At 40.2% G+C, this 17,013-nt stretch overlaps 1 protein-coding gene across 6 annotated transcripts in view; it reads right to left on the bottom strand.

Moving 5' to 3' along the window:
- The window catches only part of NRP1 (neuropilin 1), a 133,014-nt gene that overhangs the window by 51,094 nt on the left and 64,907 nt on the right, over positions 1-17,013 (bottom strand). For all 6 annotated transcript variants that reach the window (XM_045535860.1, XM_045535881.1, XM_045535850.1 and 3 more), the window contains exons 5-6: positions 16,858-17,013; positions 14,918-15,084 (exon numbers count right to left, since the gene is read on the bottom strand). In XM_045535860.1, the coding sequence (XP_045391816.1) occupies positions 14,918-15,084; positions 16,858-17,013 (323 nt within the window). The remainder of the gene's footprint in view (positions 1-14,917; positions 15,085-16,857) is intronic.

Here is a 17,013-nt window from a genome sequence, read left to right as displayed (position 1 = left end):
GTATGCACACGCAGTAGCCATAAACATATTACCTTTGGCCAGGTGCAGTGGCTCATGCCTGCAATCCCAGTGCTTTGGGAGGCCACGGTGGGAGGATCATTTGAGGCCAGGAGTTTGATTTCAAGACCAGCCTGGGCGACCCATCTCTACATAAAATTTTAAAAATCAGCTGGACGTGGTGATGTGTGCCTATAGCCTCAGCTACTCGGGAGGCTGAGACAGGAGGATCGCTTGAGCTCCGGAGTTTGAGGTTGCTGTGAGCTATGATGATGCCACTGATCACTGATGTCACTGCATTTTAGTCTCAGTGACAGAGCAAGACCCTGTCTTTAAAATATATATATATAAATATTATATATAATATATATTGTATATATATTTATATTATATATATTATGTGTGTATATATAAATATGACCTAATATTTTTTCCCTTAGTTATTTAGGTACTTGGGGTGTGTGCCTGTGTGTCTACGTTTGTAGGCACACGGGCATAGTTTTGCTTGTAGTACCTAGATTATAATTCCTTTCAAGGAGGGACAGAGTCCTCTTCATTTTAAATTCACCTATCCCTGCATCCAGTGCCTAATCCTTAGCAGATGCTCAATAAATGTTTGTTGGATTTAAATTCAGGCTGTGTAAGTCTGGCACTGCCAGCCACATCGGAAACTCCTTTCTTCCAAACAACGGCCAACTGCTTGTCATTAAAGTCAACGTTCAAGTGTTTGAGCAACTAACTCGTACTCAAGCTAGGAATGTGATTATTCTTATCTCAGTATTTACAACTGCAAATATTATAACTATTAATAAAATTTCCAATCCTTTGAAAAGCCGACTACTTAAAATTGGAGTCTGCTAAACGATGAGTCCCATTGGCCAGGTCCATGCTGTATGAAGGTTTCCTGTGTTCCTTTTTGTTTATTTCTCAAATGACCTCTCGTTAACTTTGTTAAGTGTCTCTCCTCCTGGAAGTTACCCCAAAGGGCAGCATGGATTAAATAATGTTTTTACTTATGTCTATCACAGTCTCAATACCTCACTCAAACTTTTCAACTTTCTTATTTTAGAGCTAAGTTATTTGCAAGCATGACGTCCATAGGATATTTATGTATTAGATGTTTACATTATCTGGTATCTTAGACTCCTCCCTTCCTGTATTTTTGCAAATGTAACAACAGCAAAATTTCACAGCATCACTATAGGTTGCCATGGTTTTACCTAACTAACATGTAATCTTTATAAGGTGTCAGAATTAAAGCTTTGTGTGGCTAAGAAATGAATGCAGATTTCAGGCCTTTTGCAATCTTTGTGCTTCTTTGTCTCACATGGTCTCTGAGAAGCAGCCTCATAGAAGAGGTTCTAGAGGTGGCTCTGCAATGCGACAAGGTCATATTACACCTTTCCAAGGTGCAGTTATGGACACACATACATCTCCAGTCTCTCAGCAGTTTAAAGAAATTTTCAAACCTAGAAGACCAAGAAAATGTTAAATTGCATGTACTGGTAATGTATATTTTTGTTTCAAAAGCTGTTGTTCTACACCACCCATAAAGGTTTATCTGCTCTCTTGGGGTGATCCCTAAACGACTCAAGATAAACACATACTTGTACTCAAACAATGTCTGTCTATTCCAGCACAAACAAGGGACTTGTTGATTGTTAGTTTTGCAGTAAGTCATGCCTTTAATTTTTCTCCCTTCCTCTACGCGCTTGGTTTCAAAAACAAACACAAGGATGAATTTCTGGAAACTAAAGACTTGCAGATAAGGGTGATGGTCTAAATCAGTCACTTGGCCTATAAACTTTGACAGCATCTTTTTACACCCATTTTCTGTGTATTTTCCAGTGATCTGGGTGGGCCTCTCCCAGTAATGAGAGTTTCATGTGCTGATGGAGAATTTGGAAGTGCAGGTGTCCGAGAAAACTCCTCTACTTGGCATTGAAAAATCCAGCCAGGAGCTGATGGGATTACCAAGATTAAAGTCGGCCACCCGCCTAAGGTTATAACGAATGCTACCCTGGAGACAGGAACGAAGAGAAAGAGAAAGAACAGGCCACCTAGGTACAGCTGGTTGTCAGAAATTGTGTGTAAACAGTTAGTCTCTGAAGGGATGCCAATCATTCCTGAGAACAGATGAAATGAACTTCTCGATTTGATATTTGGTCAACTGCAATTTCCCTGTTGGAAGCTTACCATTCAGCCAGGAAGTGTACACATTGATTTCAAAGATCACTTACAAAGGGGATGGGGAAAGCCTTGAAAAAGTGGATTTTCAAAGCATGACTCCCTAAGAAAATCATTTGTAATTAGAATTTACTACTGGTGGAGCTGAGTAAGAGAGAAATGTTATCCAGTGATCTGTGATTTCTGGGCTCCTCCTAGAAAGAGCGCTGTTCTGCGCTTTGAAGACATCTGTTCCCTTCGCCATCCAAATGCAGTCAGTGGACAGAGCTGCAAATTCTTTCCATGTTCTGGGAAAAAAAATCTATCTATATTAATTTCATGCACTTCAGCCTGGGTCACACAATGGAAAAAATCTGTACGACTGTACGACTTTCAAACCATAGGAGCACAAGCACAGATGTTACTCTAAAAACATGCTGTTATTCCTTTCCTTGCACTACCCGAAGTCCTTAACATAATGGAATCTGTGACCTGCATTTATCCACTGGAACCATTCTTGACACACGGTTGGATACATTTATTTCAACCACATACTTGGAGGTGACAAGAGGCAAAACTTCCTTGGTGAACATGGCCATGCTGCTGTATGTGTGGTGGCGGTGGTGTGAGTACACGTGTGTGTGTAGTGGGGGGGTACAAGGTGGTAGTTCTTGACAGAAAAAACAGAGATAAGGCCCATATTTGGAAAGGCTAAGAAAAGACATTCTTTTCATGCAACCTTCCAGGTTTTAAAGAGCAGTAAGAATCTTGTCACATTGCCATCATACTTTTAGATGCAAAGTTAAGGATTAAAAGACAACACTTTGCAGGATTTCAATAAACTGCCAGTATTTAAGAAGAAATGGAACAACTGGTTCTTAATCTGTTGGAATTATTTTTGATAAAAAGATTTAAATGGAGATTAATTTTATATGAGAAACATAAATATTCTAAATCGAGACACTTTAAAGAAAGATAAGTAGACAAACAGATGTTCATATGAAACCCTTCTGGAAAACAGCAATGTTCTTCCACTAAGGGAACTGGATTATTGTATTACAGAAGTTGATAATCGGACCTGAATTTCCGCAAATACTGGTTGAACCCAAAATCACCTCTTCCTTACTCCTTTTTCTTGTTATCCTATACCCCAGAAGAGACTAGGAATGTCCAGATGGAGGTCATGTAAGATGCTTTCTGTGTTTATCTCAATAAATGAAATTCATCTATTTAATAGTGGTTGATTTTAGAGGAAATTTCACGTTAAACGAACAATAAATAGCATTGTCTGATTTTCCTTTACATGGTAAACAATCGTTAAATGAATTCTTGCCATCTTGGTATTGGAACTTTCCAAATATATAACAACATCCTTACAAATGCATATAATATTTGGAAACATACAACTGAAGAAATAGTATAATGTATGTGCTATAAAAGATTGCTGATTGAGGCTTGCAATGAGTAGCCTAGATTTTTTTAGGCAGTATTTAAATAATTAGGCCAGTCAAATTCTGCATGTTATACTTTCATTTTTTAAGATTGAGAACTTAAAAAAAAATCCTTCAGTATTTCACATTTCATATGATTTTCTAAGTTCTTTCTATTATCATGAGTATTTCTCACTAGAAATTTGACATTTCATTTCCAGATTCTCAAACTTAAGTCTCCGTCACATTTCTTACACCTGTAGCCATCAACTTGTGTGCCTACCTGGGAGCTCCCTGCCTCAGCGTTAGCCCTCAGTAAACAGAAGGCTAGAAGCGTAAGACATGAGACAATTGTAATGCATTTCTTCATACCGCTAGATTCCTGGGGCTGTGTTTTTTTCCTCTTCCCTTTTCTGGGTTAGTATTAAGGCCTATAAAATGGTCAGAATTGAACGTGATATTTATCTTCTTAAGGAAGGGAAAAAGAGCAGGTTTTGGCAGGACTTTAAGGTGTGAACAGCCTGCAATGGTGGGTAAGCCCATGCCTTACAGATATTTCCTTCAAAGATTGGAGAGACATGAAAGATGAACCGTCTGGGCTTCATCTTATCTCCCCTAGTGGGCTGCACTTTCTTGCAAGCTAGCTCAAAAGAACCAAGGAAACAGGCCCCACTAGTGAAATCTCTATGTGAAATCCTCAGAGAAGCTTCATGATGAAGACCACCTAAACAATTATTGGATCTAAAGGAAAAAAAATCTCCTTAATTTTAAAAAAAGTGCTATGTGCTGTCTCACATGATTATCAGTAAGTGTTTAAAACAAATTCCAACTAAGTTCCATATATTTATATTTTCATCTTAGGAAAGCTCATGGCATTAGCTGATAGAATAAATTTATTTTTAATAGGATCACAGAATTATAAATGCTTGAGAGGACCCGAGAAGCTGTCTGGTCCAATCACGCAATCCCTCTGAAGAATTCCATCTATAGCCTTCTCAGGTTCGCTAAACATAAATAAATAAAGGAGCTTATTTATTCATTGTTAAATCAAAAAATACGTAGTTAGATGTTTACAGCATTAGAATTGTAAGAAAAATAAAACTTTGGTAGAATTAAGACATCATTCTCCTGAAGGAAGGCAGGTAGAAGAACGCCATAAATGCATTTTTAACCCCTTGAGGCAAAGAGAGCTGGAAAAAAAAAATTCCCAGGTCCTTTGCACAACTGCATATGTGATTACCCTGAGTCATAACACGTGCAATTAGGCTCAAATGCTTACGCTGTTCAATCGTTGGAAATATAAAAGCATAATGCATTTTATTACTATTGGGATTTATAGAGCGTTTTTAAATTTAACCTACTTTCTTCTGTTTATTTGAACCTAGAAGTGAATGAAATTAGATGGCTGAGGAAGGAGAGGAGGGAGGCGGAGGAAGGAAGTAAGTTTGGGTGTGTGTGGGTGTGCACGTGCTCCTGTCTGTCTCGGTTTCAGGTCAGCATCCAAAATTGTTATTCTGATGTGGATCAAAATGGCCATTTTGATATGGTGCTTTCAAATGGTGCATTAAACGAGAACTATACGAGGGCACAGAGCCCCTACCCATACCAGGGCTTTGAAATTTCCAGGGTCCACCTCTCTCTCTCACCTTTGGAGAAGATTGCTGTGCATGTGCTAGAAATTGGGTGCTGCCAATTCTGAAGAACACACTTTTTTTTTTTTTTTTTGCTCTGGGGCTTTCCAATTACGATATGAAAGTTATTTAAAGCTTAGGAGTTGGTGTGTTATATTACATGCCGCATAAACGTAGCTGGGGCTCCTAAATGTGAACATTAATGCACTCTGTAAAAGGTACAATTATTACCACCGGGGCAGAAATCAACAAACCCCACCAACGGAATTTCTTAAAACTGCTATCATAAAATCTGTGCATGTTATGGATTTCATTAACATTTTCCCTGAGGATTCCCAATTGTATAATAACAGAAGTTCTTTAAATTTTAAATACAACAGACAGGAACAGCCTTTCACCCAAAACAGATGTGAAACTATCAGCCTTGCCTTCTTATTGGTCCACAGATATGAAACTGGCTGGTAACTGATAGCTCTTAATGTGTTGTTGTTTAGGTTATAGAAATGGAAACTCAATATTATTTTTACCACGAAAAGATAAGTTAATAAGCAATAGATAGGCTCTTCAACCACAGTTCCTTATTCTTGATCACATTTGAAGTTTAAAAAAAAGAAAACAACAAACCTCTGATTTACATACTGCATAAAATCTAAAATAGGTAGACCGAGGTCAGTGACATACAACATTCTTATCTAAAGGAATTAATTTCAGTCTTATTTTGCCTAAAACTTGTCTATGATAACTTGCAATTTTTATCCTGTTTCCTTTTCTTAATCCCATCAAATCTATGCGTTTCTGAGACCCCAATTATGCAGTCTTCTAAAATAACATCTGTATTTATTTAGCTAAAAACAGTTCACTTTTAAAGGCTAAAAATAGGGAGCTTAAGATAAATAAGCAGGGAGGTTTATGATGCTATTTTCCTGCATAAGGTAAACAAACACATCCGTATTTTTGGAAACAAAAGAACTACAGTTCTGTTCAAATAATATCTACAAGTGGTAGAAAAGTGACAAAACCCAGCCAAGCAACAAGTTACTCTTTCTTTCAGAAGGGCTGACTGGTTTGATTATTTAAAAAATGACTTGATTGGGATTTGAGCATCTTCTACACCAGTGGTTTTCAATTAGTCGTTTTCCTCAAAGTCTAGAGACATTTTTGGTTGTCATGACTTGTGTGTGTGTGTGTGTGTGTGTGTGTGTGTGTGTGTGTGTATGTGTGCTACTGGTTTCTAATGGGTAGGGGCCAAGGATGCAACTTAAGATCCTACAATGCACAGGACAGCCCCTATAACAAAGGACTGTCCAATCGCAAATGTCAGTATTGTCCAGACCAAGAGACCCTGCTCTAAGACATAGTCCAATTATTTAATTAAAGCTTCTGCAGTGGTGGTTGAATTTAATAGACATCATTTACCAATCACCAGCCAGTAGGGACAGACTAAAACTTAAACATGCTTGCTTAGTCTTCAGCTCACCACCCTTAAAAGGGACCCAAATCCATGTTCACATCTTGTTACAATTGAGTGGGAATCAGGATGCTAAGATTCTAGTCTAGGTTCTGTCCTTTACTTGCTACGTGGTCTTGCAAATCACTTAACCTCTGAACCTATGCAAAGTAAGGGATTTAGACAGAATGATGCTTGCATTCCTTTTAGTCTTAGACTTTAAGTTGAGATATCCTAGAAAGAAAAAAAAATCTTTAGAATATAACTATCAATGTTGGTTCAAATAGACACTGGCCTCTGACAGTAAAAAAGCAGAACTGTAAGTAAAATGGAACATTCATGCTACACAGCTCATTCATTTTTAATCGTAATTCTAGCTAAACAATTGTGGTTCTTTCAGTATTGTCTTTCCAGTAACACTTCATCATAAAAATCTAAGAGGCTTCCTCAGATGTCATGTATTTTCTTGAGGATGTGTTGATATGAAATACTACTTAGTAAAACCACTCAACTGATTTCTTAAACTGAATTAAATAGTCAACTTGACCAAAATATCATCTTGATATTTTCTACAAGACAAAACAATTGCTTAAAAATATCCCAATGACGATCTCCCACGTTGGCATAAGGTTGATTTTTTTGAGGGGTGTTGCCCAGTTCTTTGGCTCCTGGCTTGGAAGAATCACAAGCTGGGCCAGTGCCACAGAGTGAGGATAGACAGGAGCAACTCACACAAGCAGCTTTTACTGCAGGCTTTTCAGCCTAGAACAGAAAGGGAAAGTATGTTTCTCGAGGTGAAATGGGGCTGTCTCCATGAGTGGAGAAGACCCTGGGGTTTTACTGCACTTCTGCTTTTATGTCTATACCTTATGATATGCTAAATGATGGGTGGAATATTCATTATTTTCCTGGGAAAAGGGTGGAGAGTTCTTAGAGTTAAGGGCTCTCTCCAATTTTATCCTTATAGGGTAACTTCCAGGGGTTGCCATGGCATTTGTAAACTGTCATGGCTCTGGCGGGTGTGATTTTTTTACTATGCTACTGTATGTTAATGGGGAAAAGGTCACCTTTGGACGTGAGCTTCTAGTTTCTGCACTTGCTCCTGGCCAGAAAAAGTCCCTAATTGCAAAATTCCTGCCCTTGCAGGTTAGGTTCTAAATACCCATTGGCCTCCTCGTTTTTGCTCCCTCCTCTTTTCCTGTGGTTAGCGCTGTCAACCTGCACCTGTCCCTAACAACGTGTACATCTGTCTCCCCCAAATCACACTCTCCTTAAAAAATAGCAACAGAAAAAACCTCAGAATTGAATCCATCCCTTTATATTTCCTTCAAGTGACTTCCTGTAACATGAAAAGCCAAAGTCCCAGAGACAGCATTAGGAAAAGTTCCCCAGGAGACAGTAGATTTCAGAATATAGACTTCCTGGGTAGAAACCTCATCACGGGCAACAGACCTATGACGCATGAAGGATGGGATGTAAAGCATTTGTTTTATGGAGGAAGGAGAAACAATGCAAAATTGGGGTAAGATCACCAAAAGCTCACCTTGGGGAATTTTTTAAACCAAATTGTCTCCTTTCTAGATGAATGTTTTGGCTAACACAGCATGTTAATATTAGTTGCAATAAACATAAACACACACTCAGCACACCTGGGGAATACACGTTCCATCGAACAGCTGTATTTTCCCTAAATTTGCCAACACTATATTTTACATGTAGCATTCCACATTCAGGTAACCCAGTGAGCTGTTTCTGTCAGTTCTCTAGTTACTGATTTATAAAGTATCATTTTATTGTATTGCTAATGATCGGAATGAGTTAATACATCCCCTAAAGTGTCTGGTTTATAATAGTGGAGAGTCACAATCAGGACAGCCTGGCTTTATATATGTTATGGATCCGTCAATTGAGGAGATGGAACCGATTTTGAATACAGCATTACAGATTAGAAACCTGCTAGAAACTGGCAATTTTACGAAAAATCAAAACCTATTTCATAGGAGATACCTGTTCCACACTCAACACGTTAACCTCAGAGAATGAAAAGATCTGCCCAGAAAGTTTAGGAGGAAAGAAAATTATATATGAAACTTGTTAAAAGAAATGATATTCTAAAGCTTTAAGATTAACTGCTTTGGTTTCCACTTTCAATTTTTGGGAGATTCTAACTTTAAAGATTAAAAACAAGTTTCAAGCCACAAATTTTTCTGATCAAATAAGCAAGCACGCACTTCTCCCACCTAAAATATGATAAAAATGTATAATAATACCGTTTGTTAGAGGAAGTATTTCCAAGGATTCATAAGTTATTTCATTCCATCTGGTGCTTAATGAGGGTGCAGCCAGTTCCTTCTTAGTTCCTGAAGTCAGGTCTATGCCTTTAAATTATCTTTGTCTCTACTCTCAGCAAGTTGTAACAGACAAGTCAAGTTTTGAATCATGACAGGGCCACTTTGGGAAGTTGCTGGTAGCAAGAACTCACGGCTCTGGATGGGATGTTGAGAGAGCATGTCGTGTAGGTAGTAAACCCTGAAGGATTGAAGGAAGGACCCCAGGGCTGAGGTCAGGGACCTCACTGGAGGGAAGAGTCGCCTCTATGACCCTCAGGCCTGATGACCCTGCCATGCTTTGCCATCTCTCTCTGAATACTTGGCACGAGAGTCCCTGTCCAGAGCACCTCAATTGCAAGAGCATGAGATGAAACACGCACAATCAGAATGGCCAAAGGTCGATGCAAACCTCTGCTACACCCTGGCGCAGTGTCAGATCCAACCACAAGTGGTGATTCACCAACTGGCCCCTGCCTGGACTTGTCACTCTGTGCCTACTGACTTGCTTCCCAAGTCCGAGGAAGGAAGTCCACTTGAATTGTGTAAGACTGAGATTTCCCACAAGTTCTATCTTTTCCCAAAGTCAGATCCTGTCTGGGCCTCAGTTTTCTCAAATGAAGATGGGGATAAAAATCTCTGGTCTACTTACTTCACCTTGTGAGACCAAAATAGGATGTGTACGAAAAGGTGCTTTCAGAAAGGACATAGATCGTGTATGTTATAGAAACATAAGATTTTGTTTTCAGAACTTGTCTCCCAATTAACTTTAAAATCCATAAAGCTACCTAAAGCCCACTTGGATTTGACCAGTTTCACATGTTGAACCTGTAAAGGAGGGCATTTCCCTTTTTATTTTTTTTGAGACCGAGTCTTGCTCTGTTGCCTAGGCTGGAGTACAGTGGTATGATCATAGCTCACTCCAACCTTGAACTCCCGGGCTCAAGTGATCCTCTTGCCTCAGCCTCCCAAGTAGCTGGGACTACAGGCAAGTACCACAACACCCAGCTAATTAAAATTTTTTTTTCATAGAGATGGGGTCTTGCTATGTTGCCCAGGCTGGTTTCAAACTTCCACCCTCAAGTGATCCTCCCATCTTGGCCTTCCAGAGTGCTGGGATTACAGGCATGAGCCATGATGCCTGGCGGGACATTTATTTTCTTTGACACTGTTGTCATGAGGGGGTAAACGTGAATGTGTGTGTTATAGGTGTGTTTTGACTCAGCTCAGCCCATCTCCCTACCACACTAAGGGCTTTTGCTATTGGTGTTTGCTTTCAAAGTTCCTTCAGGGTGAAAATGGGGAAGACTTTAATATTATTTGAGAAAAACATATAAGGCAAAAGGAAAACACAGAAGCAAGCTTCCTCAGAAGGTTACCTCTAGCTACTCCTCTCTTTCGGAACCTTCCTTCTCCTCATACCTCAGAATGAACATCTGTACTAGGACAGGAGTGAAGAGAGAAGGTGCTTTGTCCTCAGGAGCTCGCTGATGTATTCTTACAGCCGCAGACTGTCTTCCTGGAGGTTTCCTTCTTCTGTGTGATTAATCCCTAATAGGGCAGATTTACCAAACCAAACAGGATGTGGTTCACAAGCCAACTGCTTTCCGCTCCTCTGGCATAAGCGAAGGCATAAATAATCCAGTCCCACAGTTTTTTCCACAAGACACAATGCCCTCCAATTTGGAGAAGAGTAGAGTTTCAGCCCCAGTTAGTTTGTGAAGTAATTCTATTTCTAAAGTCACTGCACTGGAGGGTATGACCATCAGTTAGACCGTGGTGCCATTTTTATTTCTTCAATCCACAAAGTTCATATCCCACCCAGGCATTGTGTCTCTTGCCTTTTTTTTTTTTTCTTTTTCTTTTGGTCTCCTGGCATTTTAATCACAGAAAAGTCACAGTTGTTTTCAGGAAAGCACTCCCAAGAGCTTTAATTAAAGCTGGAAGGATAAATCTGTTTACAGTGTGGTGAACACTATCATTAATAAAACATTGAAATAGTTAATGAATTAAATTCTGCTATATGTGTGAAGGGCTACATTTGGGATCCACAAGAACACGTCTCCTGAACAGACAACAGTATGCTAGATACTTAATTTGCAGAGATGAAAAGGAAAAATTCAGACTGCATTTCTCCGAGATTCATAGTATCACAGGATCGTATTATAGCATCCAAGAACTTGAATGGCGTGAAAGCTACATTATCTTTATTTTATAGGAAAAGAAGCTCAATTTCAACGGATTTAATGGCTTGGGTCTCTCATGATGTGCTTGAAAAGTAAGAATTTTTATTGCATCCTTTATACACTGAGTCTTTACTCCAAAGGAAGAAAAAAGATTAAATTAATACTAAGAGAAGCAGCTCTAGGACACAGAATACAGCATGGAATAGTCCAGGGAAAAAAAGGGGCAAATTTCGTAGTGTGATTAACTCTGCCATTGACAATGAAGAGTTTTTTTAGCTGCTCAGGATATGAAGTGGCCTTTTGAGCAGGATATGGCTGTGTGCAAACCTTCAAATTGGGACTTCCCTTCACAATCCTTCTCACTAAAGGGCTCCTTGACTTGTTTTTAAGCTTTCTGGCAGACGACAGATCTCACAGGAAGCACCAAGGTGGACGTTCATATCCACGGTTAATGATGCATTGTTTTTTTTATGTCACTCAGTAATTTCCTAGAGAAAACAATGAGAACCAAAGACTGTTCCTGTCTTGAAGGAAAGTCGGCTCCCAGTATTGCCTTATTAATTTAACACATGCAAGTATTTGTCCTTGTTGTTGCTACAGCAACTTGCTTTGTGGGGGCATATTTCATGCAAAATGTGAAAAAGCTGAAAAAGAAAACAAATGTCATCTGCATACTTATGTGCACATAAATAGAAATGTATGTGTGAGAAAGGTTCCTGTGATTAGAGGTAGCGCCTCTTGGCCTCCATCTAAATTACGCTGTACTTGTTGGTTAATTTATAAAACATCTATCCAATGGAAACAACAAGCCAACTGCTTCCAAGGAGTTTCATAAAAGCTGGAAACACATGAAATTATTCATAATTAGGCGACTGGTGGATGATAACAGCTCCTACCATGTAGACAGACACAACAAGCATGTAAATGAGCCCTCTGAGAGCTGAAGGAAAAAAAATGATAATTTTCCCTCAAGGTGAACCTGAAAGCTAAGCTTTTGTGACATTCACCTTTTGGAGGGGATCAAGGACCAAGGTCCCTGCATTTTAGGTGTAGCAACAGTAAGCACCCAACCCATCTCTGAGGGAGCCTTCCCAGCACGAGGAAAAGTTTGCAGGGAGGTGACCGATGTTTCACAAAATAATACTTGAAAGTATATGAATGGTGATGAAGGATCTTGTATACAATGGCATAAAGCAGCAGTGCTGGAGTGGGGCAGACCTTGTTTTCAAGCCCGATCACTAAGTGGCCTTGGGCATTTACAAATTTCTCTGAACTTCAGTGTCACCATTTTTTTTCTTTTTTCATTTTTTTTTTGAGACAGGGTCTTGCTCTGTCACCCCCAGGTAGAGTTCAGTGGCATCATCATAGCTCACTGCAGCCTCAACCTCTTGGGCTCAAGCGATCCTCCTGCCTCAGCCTCCCAAGTAGCTGGCATAAGCCATCACCCTGGGCTAATTTTTCTTTCTTCTTTTTTTCTTTTTTTGTAGAGACGGGGTCTCGCTCTTGCTCAGGCTGGTCTTCAACTCCTGGCCTCAAGCGATCCTCCCGCCTCAGCCTCCAAAAGTGCTAGAATTACAGGCGTGAGCCACTGTACCCACCAGCGTCATCATTTTAAAAACGCAGATCATTATATTTCCTTCCCAGGACTGCAGCGAGGATTAAATAACAAATTAGTCAAGATTTTAGCACAGGTTGGACCACATAGCGAGCACACCATAAATGGTGAGTATCCTACGAGTGGCACAGTGGTCATCCCTGCTGTTTACTGAATATTTCTAGCTCTCCTTCCTCCGGCAGAAGTCTGCTGCCCCTTGGAAGTTAAGCATGGCTGTGCGATGTGCTTTGGCAATGAGATGTGGGCGGAAGCCAGCATGATTCGCCACACTCTTTCTCCCTCTGCCTTGGGGACAGGCAACATTTCAGAGGACGGCGGCCCCCACTGTCTGAGTCCTGGTGTGAGGAGGAGTAGAGCAGACCCCAGCTGGTGTAGACATGGAGAGTGTGGCATGAGCTATAAGTAAACCTTCTTGTTTGGGGGTTTGGGTTACCTCACTTCTCCTGACCATGCTTTGTCACTGACAGAAAGAGTTGGATGATTTGAGTTTTGTTTTTTTTTTGTCCTTCTGGGGCAATCTCAGATTGTGCCTAACTCCAGAGAATGATGTAAAACCCTGTGCTGTTGACAAATGCTTTGAGAGGGTCCATTCTGTCTCCATGTTTCTGCTGACAGAGGATTGCCTTGCACAGAGAATTGCTACAGTCGCAATTTCAGAACCCCTGCAAGACCACCATCGCTACATTACTGAGCTCTCTCCCCATTACCAAGAATAGGACCACATTGCCATGCAAACGTGCTTAGCCCTGCAAAAACGTCAGCTTTCCTCTAGAGACACGGCTGTCAATCACACTGAACTGTTTGTTGGTTGGAGGATATGGAAAAGCAAGTTACCAAGAGCTATTTTGACACAGGCAAATTCATTTCATTTCTGACTTAATCTAGAGCCAGATTCAGCAATCCCAAGGTAAAAGTCTCATCTTTTCTCACCCTCTACACATTTGTCTGTGTTATCATTTTAGAGGTTAGCATGAGTTCAGTCTCCAGTAATAGGCTATTTCACTTTAAGTGTATGTTAAACTAATATTGACCTTTCCAAAGTAAAACAAAATCTGGTATTTGTGCTCAAAAGACTGAAATGCAGTAGATGTGGAAAGTAGAGGATTAATCATCTTGGTGGTTTTTTTCTTTTTTTTTCTTGCTTAGAAACTCTCTCTGGGAATTAGTCATTTTTATATATCTAGCAATGAACATAAGATAGGCTCTGCCTGTTCTCCTGAAAAGGAAGCCTGGATCATTCAGCAAATAACCTTTTGTATAATTTGCTCACTGTTTAACCCACAGATCCAGATATGGATGTTTCATTTAACAGTGGGTCAAACACTCATGAGCATGAGCACCAGGCCTTGCGTGGGAATATCCAGAGGTCAAGGCTGGGCACAAGGAATGGTGCTGGGATGAGAAAGGGGCAGATCAGATTGCTGGGACATGGAGACAGTGAGAGGGTCGGGGGCAGTAGAGGTGGGACCTGTGGGGGTACGTATATTAGTTACAGCAGCGAAGGGAATGTCAGAGCAAAGTGAGGACAGCAGAAGCAACATCATTAATGAGGACACAAGTATGCACATTCCATACATACCCATGAATGCACAGTCAACAGAGACCAGCGCCTGCAGGGCAACCCCGTCTTGAGTGTGTGATGTTATCAACCTATATGAAAAAATATACCCCAGCCTTCCCTTCCTTTCTCTGAACAAACAGAACACCCTATACTTGGAAACAACTATTTCATGCACATCTATAAACATAATTAACATCAAGGACATCAAAATTTTATCAAAGTAGGAACTCTATCAAAAGAAAATGCATGGTAGCTGGGAAACATCAGATCTCTTAGTTGTTATTAAAGTTGAGGCATCTGTACCCAAATTCTGTGAAGAGTAGCATCTAAGTATCTGAGAAGATAAACGGTTTTTCAGGGATGTCCCCTGGGCCTGCTTTTCTCCGATCACATTGTGATTGATCATTCAGCAGTGATCACACCTGATGCCCACTATCCTTTCTTCTCATTGGAGGGCATTTCCAACGGTACTGTGTTTTTTTTTTTTTTTTCATTCTTCTTTTTGGATGACCCAAACCTTCCCCAACCCTAGATGCGCCAGGCCTGAGGCTGCTTACCTGGATCCATTCCCTGTAGGAGTCCTCGCCAGGGGTCCACCCGTTCTCGGGGTAGTTGAGGCGGGAGCGCTCTGCAGACCAGTTGGTGCTATACTGGGAAGAAGCCGTGATTTGGTCAGAATGAATCTCTCCAGATTCCATGCCCAGAGCTTCCATGCATTTGAAATCTGAAGAGAAAAATAGAGCCCAAAGTCATCAAAACATAGGAGAGCTACGATGCATTTTCCTTTTTAGTCTGGCGGACTAAAGCGTTCATTTGCTGAACGTCTTTGGAAAAGTGGCTGCAAGGGACTTATTGGAACATAGCACGGATACTCAGATACTTGCATTTTCACAGCAATGTTTAAAAATAAGGCTATGAAGATCTTAACAGTGATTAATAATGTTCTCAAGTAGACCTAGGTTGACAAAGATACTATTTGAAATTTACTAGGAAATGATGGAAATTCTGATTTATTTTCAAAGTGGAGTATACGTGTGTATATATATGTATGTACCTATCATATGGGTATACACCAAAATTTATATTTAAATAAAATTTTAGTTTTAAATTATTCCCTCCAACATCTAATAAATCAGAAAAAGACTCTATGTCTATTTACAATTCATTCTCAATAGACAGTAGATCTTAGCTCTCTTTGAAATTCTTTGGATTTGGTCCCTAGACCATCTCCTCCTGAGTCCTTTTGTTCTCATGCTCCCTGCCCTGGCCTGGTCATGATTATTAACATAATTAGTTTATTTTATTAAAACACAAAAGCATCCATCAGGGGTAAGCTGAAGTATCTTACAGCCCCAAAGAGCGCCACGGTTTTACAGCATAAAATAATAATGATCACAACAATAGCCATGAGTCATCGAAACCCGCATCCCATTAGGCCTGGCAGGCTCGGTTTGATGACATCGGGAAAACAAGGAATTAATGTTAGGACACCGTTAACCCAGAGCACAAAAGCAAAAACAGCTTTCGAGATTAAACGGAAGATTCTCACCCATCCCGAACATCTCCACTAACCAGAATTTCACATTTTCCAAATTTACTGTCAAAACAGATAAGGTTTTAGGGCATAAAAGGTTTTCTTCCACTGGTTTCATACTTTTAAACTTAGGTTTGTTATTTGTAATGTTAAAAATTATTTACAGGCCCCCCAATACATAAATTAATTAGTCAAACAAATGAAGCACAAATAAGATTTTTGAAATTTCATTGACCTCTTTATTTTCCAGTGAGATCTGGAAGAGGAGATACTAGCACATTGGTAAGCAGATACTGGCATATCTGTAGGACGTGTCTCCAAACACCCCGTGTCTTCTCCCTATGTTACTTTACAGCCTGGAATCTAGAACTGATGAAGCCCACAGACAACTTATTCTTTGCTCTTTCCGTTTTTTTCCTCCAGCTTTTAAAAGAGCTGGAGACCACATAAACTTTGAGCAAGGGTTGAGTTAGCTAAGTGGGGTGTTTTAATAGGACACAAGAAACAGAATGGCTTCCCCTCAGGGTCTCCCACGACCAAAGCACCGTGCATTCTGCACGACTGCTCTGTCAGTGAACTATTGCAGATTTTTTCTTATCATCTGCAGCCTGTCCTTTTATGATTGGACAGGTTGGAGGGTGCCAATGACAAATTGGAGGGTGCCAGGTGAGTGGTCTGGTCAGATTTCTTTGTGTCAAGTCACCATTTTGCCAGTTCCCATTTTCTCCCATAATTTCAGAGGTTCACGGGCAGGCTTCTCATCTACAATTTTATGAAGCGAGCACACCAAATAGTTCTTTCTATTGATATGCATAAAAAAACATTTGAAAGAGAAAAACAAACACTTGGCACCCCAGCTCACAAAACGTTTCTTCTGTGTTTCATGTGGCCGCAGGTGTGTGAGAGGCAGAACGGGGGAGTGTTTACCGTAAGCAGGGCTTTGGAAGATGAATAAATACTGACCTTCGGAGACACTGCTCTGCAAGACACTGTAGTTTGCTGAGAAACCTTCTTTTGCTATCGCACTGTCGGTGTAAAAAACCATGGACAGAATGCCCGATGAGGAACGGATGCGACCTGGTGTTTTCTGTCCACAGTAACGCCCAATGTGAGGGCCAA

Source organism: Lemur catta, chromosome 1 (genome assembly GCF_020740605.2).
Source record: "Lemur catta isolate mLemCat1 chromosome 1, mLemCat1.pri, whole genome shotgun sequence".
NCBI classification, from domain to species: domain Eukaryota; kingdom Metazoa; phylum Chordata; class Mammalia; order Primates; family Lemuridae; genus Lemur; species Lemur catta.
The sequence above is the reverse complement of the archived record's forward strand: the minus strand, read 5'-3'. Positions and strand labels throughout refer to the sequence as shown.